The sequence below is a fragment of the Oryctolagus cuniculus genome, chromosome 5 (assembly GCF_051225735.1).
Source record: "Oryctolagus cuniculus isolate XC-2025 breed Fujian yellow rabbit chromosome 5, ASM5122573v1, whole genome shotgun sequence".
Lineage (NCBI taxonomy): Eukaryota > Metazoa > Chordata > Mammalia > Lagomorpha > Leporidae > Oryctolagus > Oryctolagus cuniculus.
In genome coordinates, this window is record NC_142871.1 from 120,608,545 (window position 1) to 120,626,940 (window position 18,396).

Sequence of the window (18,396 nt, forward strand, 5' to 3'; positions counted from 1 at the left end):
CTGCCTGCAGTGTCAGCATCCCATGTGGGCACCAGTTTGAGTCCTGGCTGCTCCACTTCCAATCCAGCTCTCTGCTATCGCTTGGGAAAGCAGTGGAAGATGGCCCAAGTCCTTGGGCCCCTGTACCCACATAGAAGACCCAGAGGAAGCTCCTGGCTCCTGGTTTCAGATGGGCGCAGCTCCGGCTGTTGTGGTCATTTGGGGAGTGAACCAGCAGATGGAAGACCTCTCTCTCTGCCTCTTTAACTCTGCCTTTCAAATAAATAAATAAATCTTTAAAAAAAAGTTTATTACTCTATCTAGATCCTAAGAGTATCTACACATGCATATAGAAAATATGAATGGGATATAATACATAAACACTTCTACACTTGTTTGTGCATCTTCACAGCTAAATGTGATTTTTTTTAAATGACAAAGCAGACTGTAAGACCAGGGTCCTGAAGTAAGGTTATAGGAAAGGTTTAGTACTATGCTAACTTTTGTTTATAGCTATAATACCTACTTCTTCATATATCCAAGGCAACTGAGAAGTGGGAACCTGTGTCTATTATATATTTACCTGAATCAGGAACTACAGTGGAGGATCTATTCATCTGTGTTGCAACCTGCCCTCCATGTGCCTCAGTGAAATACTAAAATGTGCGAATGACTGCATTTGAACATTCCCAGTGGAGAACACAGCTGAGAATCTAAGCAGAAAGGGAAAGCCAGTAACAAAGAGGGAAAACACAGGACAACTTACAGGGAACTTAATGTAGAAGTGGTAGGAACAGAGGCTGGTGACACATAGCTGGGTAGCTTTTCTGCAGTAGGGAACTGGTACAGTTGTGAGAAGCAGAAGCTTAAAACTCAACAATAAAGCAGTAGCCACAAAGTCCTTTGTTAAATCATTTATTCGCATGCAGTCATTCCTGCAACTGAGCTAAGAACCTCTGACTTCAGGAATTTTTTCCTACAGTGGATCCTAAAGGAGGATAATCATTTGTCTGTTGTCAATGACAGCTCCTGCTGACCCTTGCTGTTATTTACCATGGAAAACTGAGGTGGGAAGAATCAAAGCTCCTCAGGCTAACTGAGTATGTCTTTTCCATGCCCCTTTCAACAACCCAAGGTTCTCTCCTTATTTTGGTTTAATTACCTCTCATTGCCATGTAAGAGAGTGCATATGTTCAGGTAAAGTAAGAAAATTATTGGAGTTTCACTGAATTAGACCGGAGAAAGCTTTTGGGGTGAGAATAAGCCTATGAAAACGACAAGGCAAGAACTCAGCATGGACACTCTTCAGGAGGCTTATAGATGCCTTGTTGTCATCCAGGACATTTCCCTGAGAGGGGAATCCTCGGCTTTGCAACTTCCTGGCTAGCGTGAGGGCCACCAGCCGGCTATAACCTTTTCTACGATGATCAGGCAGGGTATAGCCATGGCACATGGTGGCAAACTGATCTGTGATAGCCCAGGAAACTGGCTTTCCCTTGTCATCACGTACACACACACTGGGGAAGCAGGAGATGAGGTTGGCAATGTATCGGCGACACTGCTCATTGCCGCCCCTTGACCAAGTCTGGTTGAGTAGATCAGCATCAGCAACACTCAGGTAGGTTAGTCGTGGGGAAGACCCCGTTCTAGAAAAAAAAAATTGGCACAAGAAGAAATATGAGCACAGAATTATGTGACTTTAAATAAATCTCTCTTCTTACTGATTCAAACTGAGACACTATCCTTGGGACAATGTCCAACACTCAGTGAGTTGGAATCTACCATTTCTCACTTATAAGCAACTTTCAGGGTTTCATTTTGGATAAGACAAGATACTTAAACCAAATTAAATCTTCTAATTTTACGACCACTTGTTTTTGTCCTCAGTATAGATTAAGGAATGTGTTTCAGTTGGAAAGTTAGGCTTAAGGTTTCCTCCATACTATAAGTCCACTATACTGGTATACAACCAACTGCAACTTACTTTATTTGTAAACAAATCAAAACATAACCAGGAGTATAACAAAGAGCTGAATTTCATCCAATTACAAGCAGCCAAGCTAGAGCCCATCACGGGCATCAAATCATGCTCCAATAAGACAAATGCCTCATGACACCATGCCTAACTAAGGCAGATATCTACCTTCAGACAATCAACTGATTTCTCTCTACTTTGCTACTACATCTAGCCTAGAGAAAACGCTCTGATTTTTTTTTTTTTTTTAGACTTTATTTATTTGAAAGGTGGAGTTACAGACAGAGAGAGGGAGAGAGAGAGAGAAAGGTCTTCCATCTGCTGCTTCACTCCACAAATGGCCACAATGGCTGGAGCTGGGTTGATCTGAAGCCAGGAGCCAGGAGCTTCATCTGGGACTTCCACGTGGGTACAGGAGCCCAAGCTCTTGGGCCATCTTCTATTGTTTTCCCAGGCCATAGCAAAGAGCTGGATCAGAAGAGTAGCAGCCGGGACATGAACTGGTGCCCATAAAAGATGCTGGAGCCACAGGAGGAGGCTGCACCAGCCTCATTTGGTCCATATTTATAGGCCTTTCAATCTACTTACTCCAATGTTATATGTTTCTATTAATTTACTGTATAAAATCTCTGATGTTAAATTTTTTTTAAAAAGGAATTGGTGCAATTCCTAAGAACTGAAACAAATTACTTAGTTGAAAACCCTTAAGGCTGATCATGCCTCAGAATTTGTTTTCTTTCTTGTAGTTATCAGTATCACAAGACCATCCTCAGTTATTGGTAACAGACTAGTAATGTCACTCTTGCTATAATTGTTTTTGATTTTTTTCCTTTAATTTTTATGAAATATAAATTAATATAAATTTATGTTTTCTTTTTCTAGGGGCTGTGTGATGTTAGCTCACATTTCAGGCATACTATCAGCTTTGGCACTGGGCTAGTCAGCTCTCCATGAAGCGTGAGTAAAAACAAATATAACTGGTTTGATAGCATTTTCAATCCAGTTTTTGAAAACAAACTTTAAAGCAAGGGCAAAGAAGCCTCAGGCATAAATGTGGCTGCAAACAAAAACTCTGCCAAGAAAATGTTTTAGGAATAGTAGCATTAGACTTTGATCTTGCAACTGAGAGCAAGGTATTCAAAACAGAGTCTACAAATTTGAGTAATGACTTAGATATTGAGTAATGACTTAGCAATGGCTTAGACATTAAAACCAAATTGTCTAACTTCCTTTGCAGAAGAGAATGGTTCAAGTTAAAATTTGACTTCACAAAGTAATGATAAATGAGATTGCTATATCAATTGCCGAATGTTATCATTACACATTATACACATGGTATTGAAATAGCACACTGTGCCCCATAAATATGTACTACTATTATGTCAATTAAAAATAAATTAAAAAATTTTTTAAAAGGCCTGATTAGAGAAAGAGGAAAATATTAAATAACACCTCAAGGATACGACAGTGAGTGGAAATTCAAAAGGACAAATGGCCTTCAAATGGACAAATCTTCAACAAAAAAGTAATATAAGAAATAAAAAGTTGAAGGGAAACCTATATGCCACAATAAACTTCAGATATATTAACCAATCCCAATGTATGGACTTTATTTGGATGTTCATTCACTTTTAAAAATACAATTTGGAAATGTGAATGCTAAATATTGTCAACAAAATTTTAAGGGGTTATGCATTAAAGAGTTAACATAATGGGCTTGAGGCCATTATCCTTAGAAAGGCCAGATTGCCTATCTGGAGTGGTGTCTGGGATCTGAGTGGTGTCTTGCCATTCCCAGGACTGACATAAGTAACTGATGGTCTTACTGTGATTAAACTGTTCAAACTATGTGGTTTATTCTGAACACCTGAATTCTTTCTGGGACTCTAGGAATTTGGACTGTGCTAGGCAGAGGATGCCTCCAATAAAGATCTTTGGCACTGAGTCTAATCAGCTTCCTTGGTAGATAGTTCCTCCCTCCCTCCCTCCCTCCCTCCTTTCCTTCCTTCCCTCCCTTCCTCCCTTCCTTCCTTCCTTCCTTCCTTCCTTCCTTCCTTCCTTCCTTTTAAAAATATTTGTTTGAAAGGCAGAATTATAGAGAGGCAGAGGCAGAGAGAGAGGTCTTCCATCTTCTGGTTCACTCCCCAGATGGCCACAATGGTAGGAGCTGCGCCAATCTGAAGCCAGGAGTCAGGAGCTTCTTCCAGGTCTCCCACATGGGTACAGGGGCCCAAGGACTTGGACCATCTTCTACTGCTTTCCCAGGCTATAGCAGAGAGCAGGATTGGAAGTGGAGCAGCCAGGACTCAAACTGGCACCTACATGATATGCCAACACTGTAAGCGGCGGCTTTACCTGCTACGCCACAGCTCCAGCCCTGACAGTATTTCACATATGTTATCATAATTCATTGCTGAGGAATTAAGCACATCCTATGTGACTCCACAGGGAAAGGATTTTTGAAAGCTTCAGCCTAGATTTCTCTGGACTTCATCCATCTATCTTTTCCTTGTGTTGATTTTGCTTTGCATGGTTTCATTGTAATCAACCATAGCAATCAGTATGACTGTATTTGCTGAGTCTTATGAGTCAAGCTAGTGAATTACAAAGCCAGTGAGCGGTCTGGTGGAGCCTTGATATATGAGTGATATTAAATTTTTGCTTTCTTTTTTTTTTTCAAAAGAAAACATCACTTTTAGTGACACATCTTGAACTATTTAAGGATAGTATCTGGAACATTTCCTTCAAGACAATACAAAAAGTTGGAACAAAGTATATAAGAGTATGAACTAAACCAGGTTAACCAAATAATGGTGAGAGGTTCTTTATATTATTCTCTCAATTTTTGCATAATTTAGAATTTTAATAATTTAAAAACAATATGGAGTAGCTATTAAACCTAGGGGTTAAAGAAGCCCATGTTGCATATTGGAGTGCCTGGCTCTGGCTTCTGATTTTAGCTTCTTGCCAAGGGAGACCTTGGGAGGCGGGAGTGATGGCTCCACGGTTAGGTCTTTGCCACTCACATGGGAGTTTGGGATTGAGTTTCCTGGCTCCCAGCTTTGCCCGTGGCCTAGCCCTGGCTGTTGCAGATTTTGGGGGGGAATTGATTAGCAGATGGAAGTACTCCCTCTCTCTCAAATTTATGAAATGCAAAGACAATAAAAAGAAAATCCAATTCCTTTTCTATGACTTAGAATGCCCATTCTTCTTTAAGTTTAGTCTGTTTTGCTTAACAATTACTTAAAAATTCACCACAGAGGTGAAAAAAACTAATATTTACTGAAGTGGGTACCTTTCAAGTAACTTACTTCAGCTTCTTACCCCCAAAACAGTAAAGAAGATCTTCTAATTTAATTTTTGAGAATAGACTAGGCTCAGAAAGATTAAGCTGAAGAGAAGACAGTTAGTAAATGACAAACAGGGACTCTAACACATGATAGAAGAATGAATGCAGATAGAAATAACCCATTTGGAAGTACTGAATTCTGGAAATAGACTTCGTAGGATTATTGCCTGGCTGCCTAATTTATTCCTGTGATTACCTTACTTCTTAACAGATGGAATAATAAAAATAATACTATTTAGCCATTTCCAAGTTTTATAAGAAGGCTAATAGGTTTCATACATTCTGTGCTTGTCTCTAGAAAGCTCACCAAAATTATACAGTGTCATGACATCAACAAAAACAACAACTTTGAACACAGACAATAGAAATTATGTAAAACTTTTTTGGAGATCAGGACACAAAAGAATGATTTTTCTATGTATATTATAAAAATAACAAGTATTTTGAGTTAATTCCTAATAATAGATAAAAACACTGATTTGGTTTTTAAGGAAATTGAGTAGTTAAGTACAGGGAAGAGAAAAGCAATTGGTACTCTGTCTCAATTGCTTCACACTCATACACACACACATTCAAACACTCACAAATTTAGTCTCAATGACCCAAGTCCAAAATGACTTCTATCTATCTTTCTACAGCTCTAAGTCTTGCCCCAAGTGCAGAACTTGATTTACATACAGAAAATGGGTATCTGGCAGAGATGAAATAGGAGAAAAATGAACAGCCTTAAAGGAAGTTAGTTTTACATCCAACTGTTTCGAATTGGCAACAGCTTTGGAAACATCATATAACTCATTCTGAAGCCCTGAATAAAGACATAAACAGAGATGTAGACATTTTATTTGAAAAAGCATAAGGAAAATTTGTTATATTTTATATGGAGTATCATTAATAACACTTTTGCCACCTGTGTTATTCTAACTACTTTATATATAGACTATTACATATATTCCCTGTCTTATTGTCAAACTTTTGTAGAACTTTCCAATTTCCATCATGATGCTCATTTTGGCCACCCACGTGACGTTTTCTGGAAATTTCTGGTGAGAAGTTGTAATTTATTGTAGAAGTTTTTTTTTTAATTTTTTTGACTCAGATTAATTTAAGCCTTTTGAAGTGATGGATCATGTTTCATAACTCTAATAAAAGTCTGTGACTTACCATACAGGTGGAAGTGTAAGAGTGTAGACTTGTCTGGTATAGCAAACCAATTTGAAAGATTCTCTTCTAGTATGTTGACAAAATGTAAGTTGCAGCATCGGAGGTGTAAGCTCAGTGCTAGTGAGGCTTATCCTGAACTTAAATCACTCAGATCCCACTTGTTTATCACAGCTATCCTATGTTATCTATAAATCTTTATTCAGTACTTGTGTATATAAAGCTCTGTGCTGGGCACGGCTTCACATTGGTACATGAAAATGGTGTGGTCTCTGCTCTCATAGAGCTTCCAGCAGGACTCTTCTTTACCTTTCCAGATCCGATCTACTCTATCCTTTTCAGTATTTCCTGACTGACTGAGTCCTCTAGAAACTGAGGAAGAGGCTTCTCCTCTTCCTTCCTTATGTAGTGGGGCTTGTTTCTTCCTCTTTGGTGAATGTCTTCTAAGCAGAGCCCTAAGACTTCTTGAACACGGGAGTCGGAAGGCATGGTAAATACAGTATTTTATCTAAAACTTGGCTCTTTCCTCATAAAATTAAGCCACTGAAAACAAGCAGGTTAATGCCATTCTAGTTAATGCCATTAAAAATCACAGACACTATGACTGGCATCCCATATTATAGCACTAAATGACATTTAAGTAACTCAAAAGACATGAGAAAAAGTAGGCAGTGCTAAACAAAGGCGTTCTTGTAACACTACAACACAGAAATAGTAAAAACATAAAATGTATGTATATGTGTTTGTGAATGTGTGTATATCTATATATATACTTATATCTCATATATATAAAATAACTATATACATGATAAAAAGGAGAAAAGCATGACTACATAATAACCTCACCTTGTATTTGAAAAACTTGGTCCCAGTTAATAACATCATGTTCTTCTAGTAACTGTTGGTAAGCCCTTATATCCTTGTAGAACACAGCATAGGCATTAGTATAATGGTCAAGGTTATCCATCTCAGTCTAGGACAGAAGATGTAATCAGAAAAACAAACATATTCTCTGCAAAACTCAAATTCTAAATAGATTTGATATTATTAGTTGGACAAGCCTATATAATTTTCCATGATCAAAATCAGCTACCTAACAACAGGGAGGTGGGCATTAGGCTAAAATGTTGTAGTGAGGGTAAGAAGATATTTTGAAACTTTTGCTCGACTCCTTTTTCCTGAGATTAGGAAGGTTTTAAGACATATTTCACATTTTAAAAATATTTATTTATTTATTTATTTGAGAGAGAGAGAGAGAGAGAGATCGATCCATCGATCTTCCATCTGCTGGTTCTCTCTCCAGATGATTCCAACAGCTAGGGCTGGGTCAGGCTGAAACCAGGAGCCAGGAGCTTCATCTGAGTCTCCCACATGGGTGGCAGAGGCCCAAACAATTGGGCCATCTTCTGCTGCTTTCCCAGGCCATTAGCAGGGAGCTGGATTGGAAACAGAGTAGCTGGGACTCAAACCAGCACTCATATGGTATGCCGGTGTCACAGGGGGAGGCTGTATCTGCTACTCTACAATACTGAGTTTTATTTCACATTTTACAGGATTTCATTTATGTATCCACCTTTGAGAGTCAGAACTCTCAGAATCTTCTCAGTGTGGTCAGGACAGTACATCTTTGGTCACTTGACCTTCCCTCCGGTCCCAGAAGAATGAGGTAGATGTTTTCTTTTCAATCTTTCCTATTTATTAACATGACCAAAGTCACTAATCACAAGGAATCATTCATCTAGTGGAAAATCTAGTATCTACAAATCAGTGTGTGTGCTTTATGCTTCTAGAGATTTGGAAAGAAAATACTTTATTGTTTGGGCTAATGACCTTTCATATCCCTGACACTATGAAGCCAAATTAAGAAACTAATGGTGAAATATGTAGCATATTAATATAACATATGTGGCTATAGTTATACTATACTCTATATCAAGTCATTTCTTTCCAGTTGATGCCAGTTCTTTTACTGTTTTATTAATTTATTTGGGAATCAGAGAGAGAGAGAGAGAGAGAATGAACCAGACAGAGATACAATCACTGATTCACACTCCAGATGTCCACAAGGGCCAGGACAAAGCAAAAGTTCCTGGGAGCCAGGAACTCAGTCTAGTTTTCCTTGTGAGTGACATGAACCCAACCACTTGAGCTTTCACTGCTGCTTCCCAGGGTTTGTATTAGCAGGAAGCTGGAGTCAGGCATGGAACTCAGGTCCTCCAATGTAGGACGTGAGAATCCCAACCAGCATTTAAACTGCCAGGCTAACTACTCACACCATGATATCAATTTATTTTTATTTCCTTTCAAAACTATACCTGTTTTTGTCGCCGAGTGATAACAACTTTGAAGTCTGGCCATGAATCCAATACCACTTCCTTTTGAAAGGGATTCCCACGATTTATATTCATCACTGCTCCAAAAACCTGAGCCAGACAACATTAGGGTTTGGTTTGTCAAGTCAAAAACTGCTGTTTCAATTGCATCTCCCCTTCTTCATTTCCTGTTCTACCATTCAATCATAGCAGAGAGGGGAAACTGCAAATATATTCACACACACTCACACAATATACATACATACAAATTTCTCTATTGTTATTTTAACACAGTGCACATGGAAGCTGATTAAAAAACATATACAGAAATCTGTGAAACTCCAAATTTATGTTCTTACAGTATAATAGCAACAGGTACCAAACTGATAGGTTTTCTGAGTGGGTGCTTGACACCTAGGTGGGCAATAAATACTTGTAGAATGAGTCAGAAGTGACTATCTCAATTTAGATTTAAGGCTCACACATATTTAGAAAAGTTCCATAGATAATTTGGATGCTCATCTCTTTTGAAGTTGACTATATTATCTGAAAACAACCTGTGAGATATAACTTCTCCAATTCTGAACTAAATCAAACGTCATTGGCAGGTGATATAAACCCATATTTAAAAAATAAACACTTGCAGGCCGGCGCCGCGGCTCACTAGGCTAATCCTCCGCCTAGCGGCGCCGGCACACCGGGTTCTAGTCCCGGTCGGGGCGCCGGATTCTGTCCCGGTTGCCCCTCTTCCAGGCCAGCCCTCTGCTGTGGCCAGGGAGTGCAGTGGAGGATGGCCCGAGTACTTGGGCCCTGCACCCCATGGGAGACCAGGAAAAGCACCTGGCTCCTGCCATCGGATCAGCGCGGTGCGCCGGCCGCAGCGTGGCGGCCATTGGAGGGTGAACCAACGGCAAAGGAAGACCTTTCTCTCTGTCTCTCTCTCTCACTGTCCACTCTGCCTGTCAAAAAAAAAAAAAAAAAAAAAAAAAAAAAAAACAACAAAAAAAAAACACTTGCATTCCAGATTTGTTGGGGCAGGCTTTACAAGCATTCTCTGTGTGTCAAAGCTCTGCCTTATTCATTATTGTATTTACGAAGCTTAATACAGCTGATTCTGATGTTTGGTGACTGAACAATATTGGGATAACATTAGAATTTTATTCTGTGGCATTTCACAATTTATTGGCCCACTAAGAAAAATGTCCATCTTACAAAACAATTTTTATATGTCATATATATGCTTATGCTTACAAAAGTTCAAAAAAGTTATGGTATTAATAAGGATGGCTGAGCTATTTGCCAATGCTCACATCATTTTTATAATAAACAAAAACTGGAAACAATTTAAATGCCCGCCAACAGGGGGATGAATAAATAAATTGTGGTATTTTCATTCCATGGATAACAAAACTACAATGAAAAGGAATAGACTACAACTACACGGATTCACTATGAATGTCATAAACACACAAGAAGTTAAGTAAAAGAAGCTAGACACAATAACAGACACTTCTTGTGTGATCCGATTTATACTTCATTCAACAACAGGCAAGACTAAATTATGCTTTTGAAAGTCAGGATTTTGATCGTTTTTGGGGAGTGGGGAAACAGTGATTAGAAAGGAGCGTTGCAGGTGGGGAGAAGTGGCATCTGAAGACAAAGGTATTTATACGCTTTGTGAAAATTCATTGAGCACTTTCTAGTATGTGTTGGAGTCCCATGAAAAAAATGGAAAAAATGTTTTGAATTATAAGGGCATTGGAATCTACTTTTCACTTTCTTTATCACTAAGTTAAATTACTCAACTTTCCTTAGTCTAAAACATTACATAACGTTCTTGTTTTACCAGTCTGTGACCTCACTCAAACATGTGTCTTTCCAAGTAGAGTTTGGCTTATATTAATGTGTAACATAGATCACACTTGGTGCAAATCCAAAGACTGAAGTGATCTGGAAGGATCATGTTTGTTTTGTTAATCATTAAATTCTGTGGTTGCTCATCTTACATAGGCAGAGTGATGTTTACCAAAATGTTTTCATATGAGGAAACTATACATCCATATTCAAGAATGTGGCCTACATATGACTGGAATGTTCAGAAAGTTAATTGGGAAAAACTTTCAATATTTAAATTCTGAAAGAAAAAACTCTATTTTTGTAGATTTGGAACCAATGGAAAGATTTGGCATTGGTTAAAAATAAACAAAGAAACAAGTGAACTCTACCAATAGCTATTTATTCAAAGGGTAAACATTGAATGAGAAGAGGGAGTGGCTAGAAGGAAATAAAGACCCTGGGCAGGTCAGCAGTTAGAGCTTGTGAAAAAAATGTGGAATATCTTATCACTTAAACACTAAGCCAAGGTTACAAGACACAGTCATAAACTGCACAGATTGGAGGAAGACTGGACAAATCATATTTTCATTATGTTTTTATTCTCTAACACCTTTTACCACCCTGTGAAGGTTGGTGAAACTGTAATCCAGAGTATACCATTTAGACTTAAGCACAAGATCATGGGCAGTGAATCTGAAACAGTTTACTGGTTCGAGCTTTTTTGTTTTCAATTGCAAGAGGCATAGTTTTGAACACACAATGCATGAAAATGTATATTGCTCAGGGAGGGAGAGCCCTCTCTCTTGACCTTTTTCATTGTCCTAGACACTCCTCTAACTCTTGCTACAAAAGCTGTGGCAAACTGCTTCTCAGTGTGGCAGTTTCTTTAGGGAAATATTTCTTTGCACTCTCTCTTTTGCTTGTCACAAGGAAAAACAGCTTTCCTTGGAGCAATTCCTGCTGGAGGCTGATCATTTGATGACACCCCAAGTGAATGGGGCCCTGTGTCTGCTAACAAGAAATTTTTTTAGGTATTTCAGGCAGAAGAATTGGCTAGACATGTTATTAAAGCAAAGGAGCCTAATATCTTATTCCATTAAATTATTAATTTATCTCAGTGTCAATCTTCAAATTGGGAAATTTGGGTCAGATGGTCCTTTTAGTACTTTTCAGACCCATCACTCTATATTATTATTCAGATTTTTGCTACCACATACCATTTAAGCACAATCAGTAATGCAAGATGGCCTGATTCAATCACCATAGTTCTGTGCACTAGATGACCCCATTCAGGTCACTTTTGTTCAAGTTTTAATGAATAGGATTACCCAAGGTATCTGTTAAAAATAGTCTCTCTCTTCAAAAATTCTGATGATTTTTCCTCCTGGGTGATTTGCATTCCACTAACATTTGAAAAGCACTGTCAAGGGGGCTATCTCTGCTTAGAAAATTCAGCCCTTAAGAGAAATTTCATTGCACTCTGTACTTCCTTTCCCATTATCAAGTGCTTATTATAGTTCTATCTTACATTTATTGTAATCTTTGACAAATGACAACTTCCATAGTAGTGCTGAGTTTTCAGTGAGTACTCAGAAGTTTAGAACAAATAGAGGCTTTTAAATCAAGGGTCATTTAAAAAATTCAAAAATAAAGATCTTGAAATAAATTAAAATAATTTTCTAAAACCACCTCAGGGCCAGTGTTGCAGTGTGTGGGAAAGCCACAACCTGCAACACTGACATCCCATATGGGCACTGATTGGAGTCCTGGCTCCCCCACTTCTGATCCAACTCCCTGCTAAGGGCCTGGGAAAAGCAGTGAAAGATAGCCCAAACGTTTGGGCCTCTGTGACTGAAGCCATCTAGGTAGTGAACCAGCAGGTGGAAGATCTTTGTGACTCTCTATGTAACACTTTTAAAATAAATAAAAATCTTTAAAAAAATAAAACTTTCAAAAACAACTCCTCTCCCCGCCATGAGCTTTAGTATCATTGTTTTCCTCTTAACTTCGAGGGTACCTTAATTCATACCCTTTGACATTTAAAAAGTCATACAATTTGAATTTATTTTAGAAATATTCTAGCCCAGCATTATCTACATTTGTCCAGGAGTCATGTAGTGTGACTGTAAAATATACAATTCCCTGGGCCTTACCCACAATTCAATTGAATTAATTTCTAGCAGGAAAGGGCTGGGAAGCTGTATGTTTAACAAGTGCCCCTAGAGAGTCTTATCAGAAAAAATGAGAAACAACCACAAGCCCAACATTATGTTATGGATTAATACAATAAAGAAATTAAATACTATTCTTAAGTTTTTAGTACCTTGAGTGATTCAGGAAAATGACTCTTCAATATTTTCTCCAGTATCAACAATTTGGTAGAACAATTTAACACCAACATCTTCTCTGGAGCTGCTGCAATTCCACACCTAATTAGAAACTTGGAAGTGAACATTTTTAATTTTTGCCTGTTCACATGCATTTCAGTTTAATAGTATCCTGTTTTCATTGGGTATAATTCTGACTGCCATTGCTTCCTCTGAAGAGGGAAGGAAGGGAAGTGGAGAGGCCCTACGGTGAATAACTGAGAGAACACATGGAAATGGAGAGTGTGAATGACCTAATCCTGGACAGATAAGAGAATGATTAGAGTTAAGTCTTTCTTATTACACCCATTATTGTACTCAACTCTTTCTTCAGGGCACTTACAACACTTGTAATTTTACATTTAATTATTTGTGCTTTCTTTGACTTAGAAATCTTTTTTATTTTTTAATTTGACAGGTAGAGTTATAGACAGTGAGAGAGAGAGACAGAGAGAAAGGTCTTCCTTCCGTTGGTTCACTCCCCAAATGGCCGCTGTGGCCTGTGCTGCACTGATCTGAAGCCAGGAGCCAGGTGCTTCTTCCTGGTCTCCCATGCGGGTGCAGGAGCCCAAACACTTGGGCCATCCTCCACTGCCCTCCCGGGCCACAGCAGAGAGCCGGACTGGAAGAGGAGCAATCGGGACTAGAAACCGGCGCCCATATGGGATGCTGGCGCCACAGGCGGAGGATTAACCAAGTGAGCCTCGGCACTGGCCCAGAAATCTGTCTTAGGTAGCCTGTGAGTTGCATGAAACTAGGGATCATGTCTGCTTTGTGTTCTACTGTGTCCGCAGCACCTGCTACAGGGCCTGGCACATAGTAGGAACATTCTAAACAGACATTGAATGGTTTAATATGAAGCTCAGGGTAAAAATTGTGGGGTTAAATAGGGAAACTTTTGTAACAATACAATGTGAGGCGAAGACTAGAGACAAACCTGGGAAATTCACATGGTTACATGGAACAGTCTCTAGATAAATACCTAGACTGATCAAGAATCTGATATGGGCAGACTTATTCCACATAAAATTAAGAAAAAAAGGCATAAATATAATATATACAGGCACACCTATTCCTATACACTTGTATTTTCTAGATTGTAGGGCTCTACCTTCCCTGAGTGTTTTTCTCAAGAAAACTTTCCCGTAGCACTCTAATAATCAAGATTTGACTGATTTTGGGGCCTGTGCTCTGCTGTAGCAGGTAAAGCTGCCGCTTGCAATGCTGGCAGCCCATATGGGAACTGGTTCAAGTCTTGGCTGCTCCACTTGCCATCCAGCTCTCTACTATGACCTAGGAAAGCAGTAGAAGATGGCCCAAGTGCTTGTGGCCCTGAACCATGTGGGAGACCTGGAAGAAGCTCCTGGCTTCTGGCTTCAGATCAGCCCAGCTCAGGCCTTTGTGGCCATTTGGGGAGTGAACCAGTGGATGAAAGACCTCTCTCTCGTTCTCTCTGCCTCTGCCCCTCTGTAATCCTGCCCTTCAAATTGTAAATAAATCTTAAAAAAAAAAAAATGTGACTGATTTAAAGAAAAAAAGGCTCCCATACAGTCATTGTAGTGGAGCTAGCCACTTAAATCTGGGCAGTCAAGCACTAGGATGGTGAAGTTAACTAAACCAGACATGAGAACCTGATGCTTCTGGGATTGTTGTAGAGAATAAACTTGCCAGACAGAAAAAGCTATTTGAGCTCCCAATGTGGTATCTCTGGGTGACTACAAGGTACTCAGAATGTTCAACTATGATCTACCTAAAAATAGCAGCAAAACCATCATGACAATTATGTGAATATGATCTGGGAAGCATACAATCAAGCCTTGTGGGAGCTAGTTTACTGAGCGGTTCAACTGAGGTGTTTGTATTCTCTGCAGAAGTCAGGAGATACCGAGAACAAGGGCAGCACCAGACACATAAGAAGTTTTTTTTCCATTTGGGTAATCTCTAAATACAATTTTACTTTTACTCAATGCTCATATTAAATCCATTTCAAAATGAAATTATTTTGTAGAGCAGTTGATCATGAATCTCTTTATTAGGTTTTATGTATAGAAGATTTTTACGTCCTAATACTTTGCAAAGTAACTAATGCAAAGAGTAGGAATTACAAGTCATTGTTGCTGATTTACTGATTTATTACCTGGTTTGTTCCCAAAAGCTCCAAAATCATGTAAGAAAATAAATAAAGTGTATCAAAAAAAAATTAAGCTTAAAATCGCAAGGTAAAAGCAGAGGCATAAAATATGGAGTCAAAAGTGAGGCTATCATGTAAAGCACACGGAATACAGCACTATACATCACAGATTCCATATTTGAGAATTCACCTACTTGCTAAAATTTGTAACCCCAGATCAGTACTTGCAGTGTTTTGCAGTCACTTGCAGACGTGTGCAGAGCAGCAAAACACAGGAGTCCCCCAAAACATGCTTCTGGCTGAGGTTTGACAGTGTATAATCTGCTCTCTTGTTTCAGTTCTTGTATTGTAAACAAGTGTAATTTTCATCCTCTCCTGCTTGCACTTCCATTCTTTTGGTCAATGATTTTTCTGTTTAAAATGGCCCACAAACCTAGTGGCTAAAAGCTTTTCAGGTGCTTTTAATTCCAAAATGATGTACCTTACAGAAAAAATACATATTTTAGATAAGTTGGGCATGAGTTATACTGCTCTTGACCATGAGTTCAGTGACAATGAATGAACAATATATATATAAACTAATGTGTCTTTGTACAAAACACACAAAGAAAGCAGGGTTATGTATTGACTGATGAAACCAGAGGCCTTTTGGAACCTAACTATTTCCACTAGGAGCAATGTTTCAAACACTGGCTAATTCAGTGTCTGAGGTGACTTTACTGAGTCTAAATATCACTAACAATGAGAATTGACTGTGCTTGCAGGAGGGAAAATCTCGTTTTTGACTACAAGCTTTCTAGTAGCTAACATGTAGAGAGAAACAAACATGATTTGTTACATGAAACAATTTGCCTATAAAATTATTCTTGTGCTCTTCCTTGGCTTTTACTTGCTTTTCACTTAAACTCTCTGAAGTTCAGCTCTCCTCTTGCTTACAGTCCAAACCCTCCTTGATCAGGCATCAATCTCCCTTCCTAGCTTAGGAGCTTGCAACTCACAAACAAATTACTCAGAGTGACAAAATCAGAGGCATCACTCCCATGGGTTCACACAGAGAGGACATTATAATGAACACTCAACATTGGACAAATTAACATAAACTTGTCAAGTGCTCTGTGTTAACACAAAGATTTTTAAAAATTCAAAGATTTATTACAATGTCACAAAACAGAATGCAGAAATTCTCAGAGAAGTGGGATTTCTTTTAAACATTTAAAAATTATATTAGAAAGTCATAATGATAATAATTAACCGAAAGCTACTAGATCATAATGTCATATTCATACCACTCAATTAGATTCTCCATAATATGTATTACAGAATCGGGAGGTAAAGGTTTGTAACTCCTTTAACCAAATTGGTGTCCAATGTATTTGTCAAGGAAAAGGAATATATGTTTTAGAAACTAAAGTTTCTGTGGGATATTTGTGTATTCATCAGCACAGAGCAAGCACCTAAAATATTTTATTAATATTAATAATACAATGAAAGTACAATTTTTCCCCTTGAGAAACTTAATTCTTATAAACAAATAAAAGATGTTTTTGTGGTGTAGCATATGTCATGTAAAATGCAGTAGTGAGTATTTTTTAAGAAATAAGAGATTTTTTGTAAATATTTGCAATCAATGCTAGGAATTATTTTCATACTATAGGTTTTTTGTTCAGATTATTCTCTTCTCCATTGCTCTGGTTATGCCTCCATCACAATGCAAAGAATTTAATATTTTGTAATGCTTATTTTCCTTAAAAAGAAAATCTGAATATAGGATGCTGATTACTTAAGGCTGGGAAGGGTAGAAGGGACAAAAGGAGTTTAGATAAAAAAAAAAAAAAACAGAGGAAGCTGGGTGTGGTTCATTAATTGTGACACACTAATATGAGGTATTAATAGGGAAAATTAGAGGAAGGGTATGTGGGAAGCTGTACTACTACCTCACAATCTTTGTTTTGTAACTTTAAACTTAATAATAAAAAATAAGCCAGTCTAAAATGTTAAAACAAAGAAACAAAATAAAACCACACCAACATAAAATAATCTTTTTCTATGAACTTGAATGCAATTAATTCTTTCTATAGGCAGTGAATTTCACTTCTCTATTTCTGCATTATTTCCTGTAATTATAAATTATACCAATAATTTGTAACTTATTAGTCCAAAGAAAAAATACTTACCTGTTGTTGAGTATACAATCTGAAACTGAGGTCTTTAAGCTGTGTACTAGTGTGCAATAGCTCCTTTAGTATCAGTGGTAAATTTATACTTCTAGGCTACTTCCCTAATTAGTCCTTAGTGGGAAAAAGAGGGAGGGAGAAAAGAAAAAAGTGCCCACACCTGTGTAAGGGGAGGCGCGTATGAGATCAGTTAGGTGAAAATCACCCAAACACAGCACAAGTGTTTTCATTTCATCTCTTCCTATCACACTTGGGCTAATAGTGTAAAAGTCAATGAATACTGATCTTTATTTAGAGATGTATGTATTCTGTACACAAAAGCTATCCATTCATCAGGATCTCATGGAAGAGAATAAAAAGGAATGGGAATACCAGGCAAATGCGGGTTAGGAGAAGGAAACATGATACAGGTACTGATTCTTGAGTTATTTTAATCTGTTCAGAAGAAAATGATTTTGCTGCACGAAATTCCCAAGAGTTTAATGTTTAAAGCAGTTATTTGTGGAATTGAGAATAGTTGTGAGAATCTTAATTCCTCTACCATATTGTTTCAAATGAAAATTTATCCAGAATTTATTCACTTCCCTTAAGTGGCTGTAATTTCAATGGCCATCTAAGTGCTTACTTGGGCAACTCAGCACACAATACCTAAGTCTGTCTTGGGATAAAAGCAATACAAATGCCTCAATGACATACGGTGTACTTCAATTTGAATGTGGCCAAATGGAGGGTACTATTTGTCATCTTGATCTTTCAGAAATACTGGGACATTCTTTACTGGATAAGACACTGGGATAAGTAATACAATGGCAGTTGGTACTGGAAAGTGGCAGGATGCAAATAATACTGTCTCTTCATCATCTTTCTCTTTGTTCAATCTTAACAACACCACTTCAAACCAATCTTTAATATGCTAGCACTTCACAGCAGAGACCATAGTAATGAGGACAGCGAACAGCAAGGCTAAGAGAAAGTGGTTCCATGGTGCCTTAGGAAAGAAGAAATACATTCACTAGTCCCTTAACAAGAAAAACTAGTCCGAACACAAAAAATGCTCAGTCATGTTAGAAAGGTTAAAGCCCAACTGAGAAATCTGAATTTCTCTCTGCTTTTGCT

The 18,396-nt window shown here is 38.1% G+C and overlaps 1 protein-coding gene across 7 annotated transcripts; it reads right to left on the reverse strand.

Moving 5' to 3' along the window:
- Nucleotides 1-369: 369 nt before the first annotated feature.
- Nucleotides 370-18,147, reverse strand: GLYATL3 (glycine-N-acyltransferase like 3). 7 transcript variants are annotated; one of them, XM_089332375.1, is made up of 6 exons: nt 17,281-17,326; nt 12,933-13,038; nt 8,777-8,884; nt 7,308-7,434; nt 5,982-6,108; nt 406-1,625 (listed from the first exon to the last, which is right to left on the reverse strand). In XM_089332375.1, exons 2-6 carry the CDS (start codon nt 13,008-13,010, stop codon nt 1,202-1,204), a joined length of 864 nt encoding a protein of 287 aa, XP_089188501.1. In that variant the 5' UTR covers nt 13,011-13,038; nt 17,281-17,326; the 3' UTR covers nt 406-1,201. The 7 variants fall into 7 exon arrangements, with proteins under 7 accessions (XP_089188498.1, XP_089188497.1, XP_089188496.1 ...); XM_002714378.5 differs by having other exon boundaries at nt 407-1,625; nt 12,933-13,049; nt 17,281-17,367; XM_089332369.1 differs by having other exon boundaries at nt 408-1,625; nt 12,933-13,024; nt 17,281-18,076.
- Between the last annotated feature and the right edge of the window lie 249 nt (nt 18,148-18,396).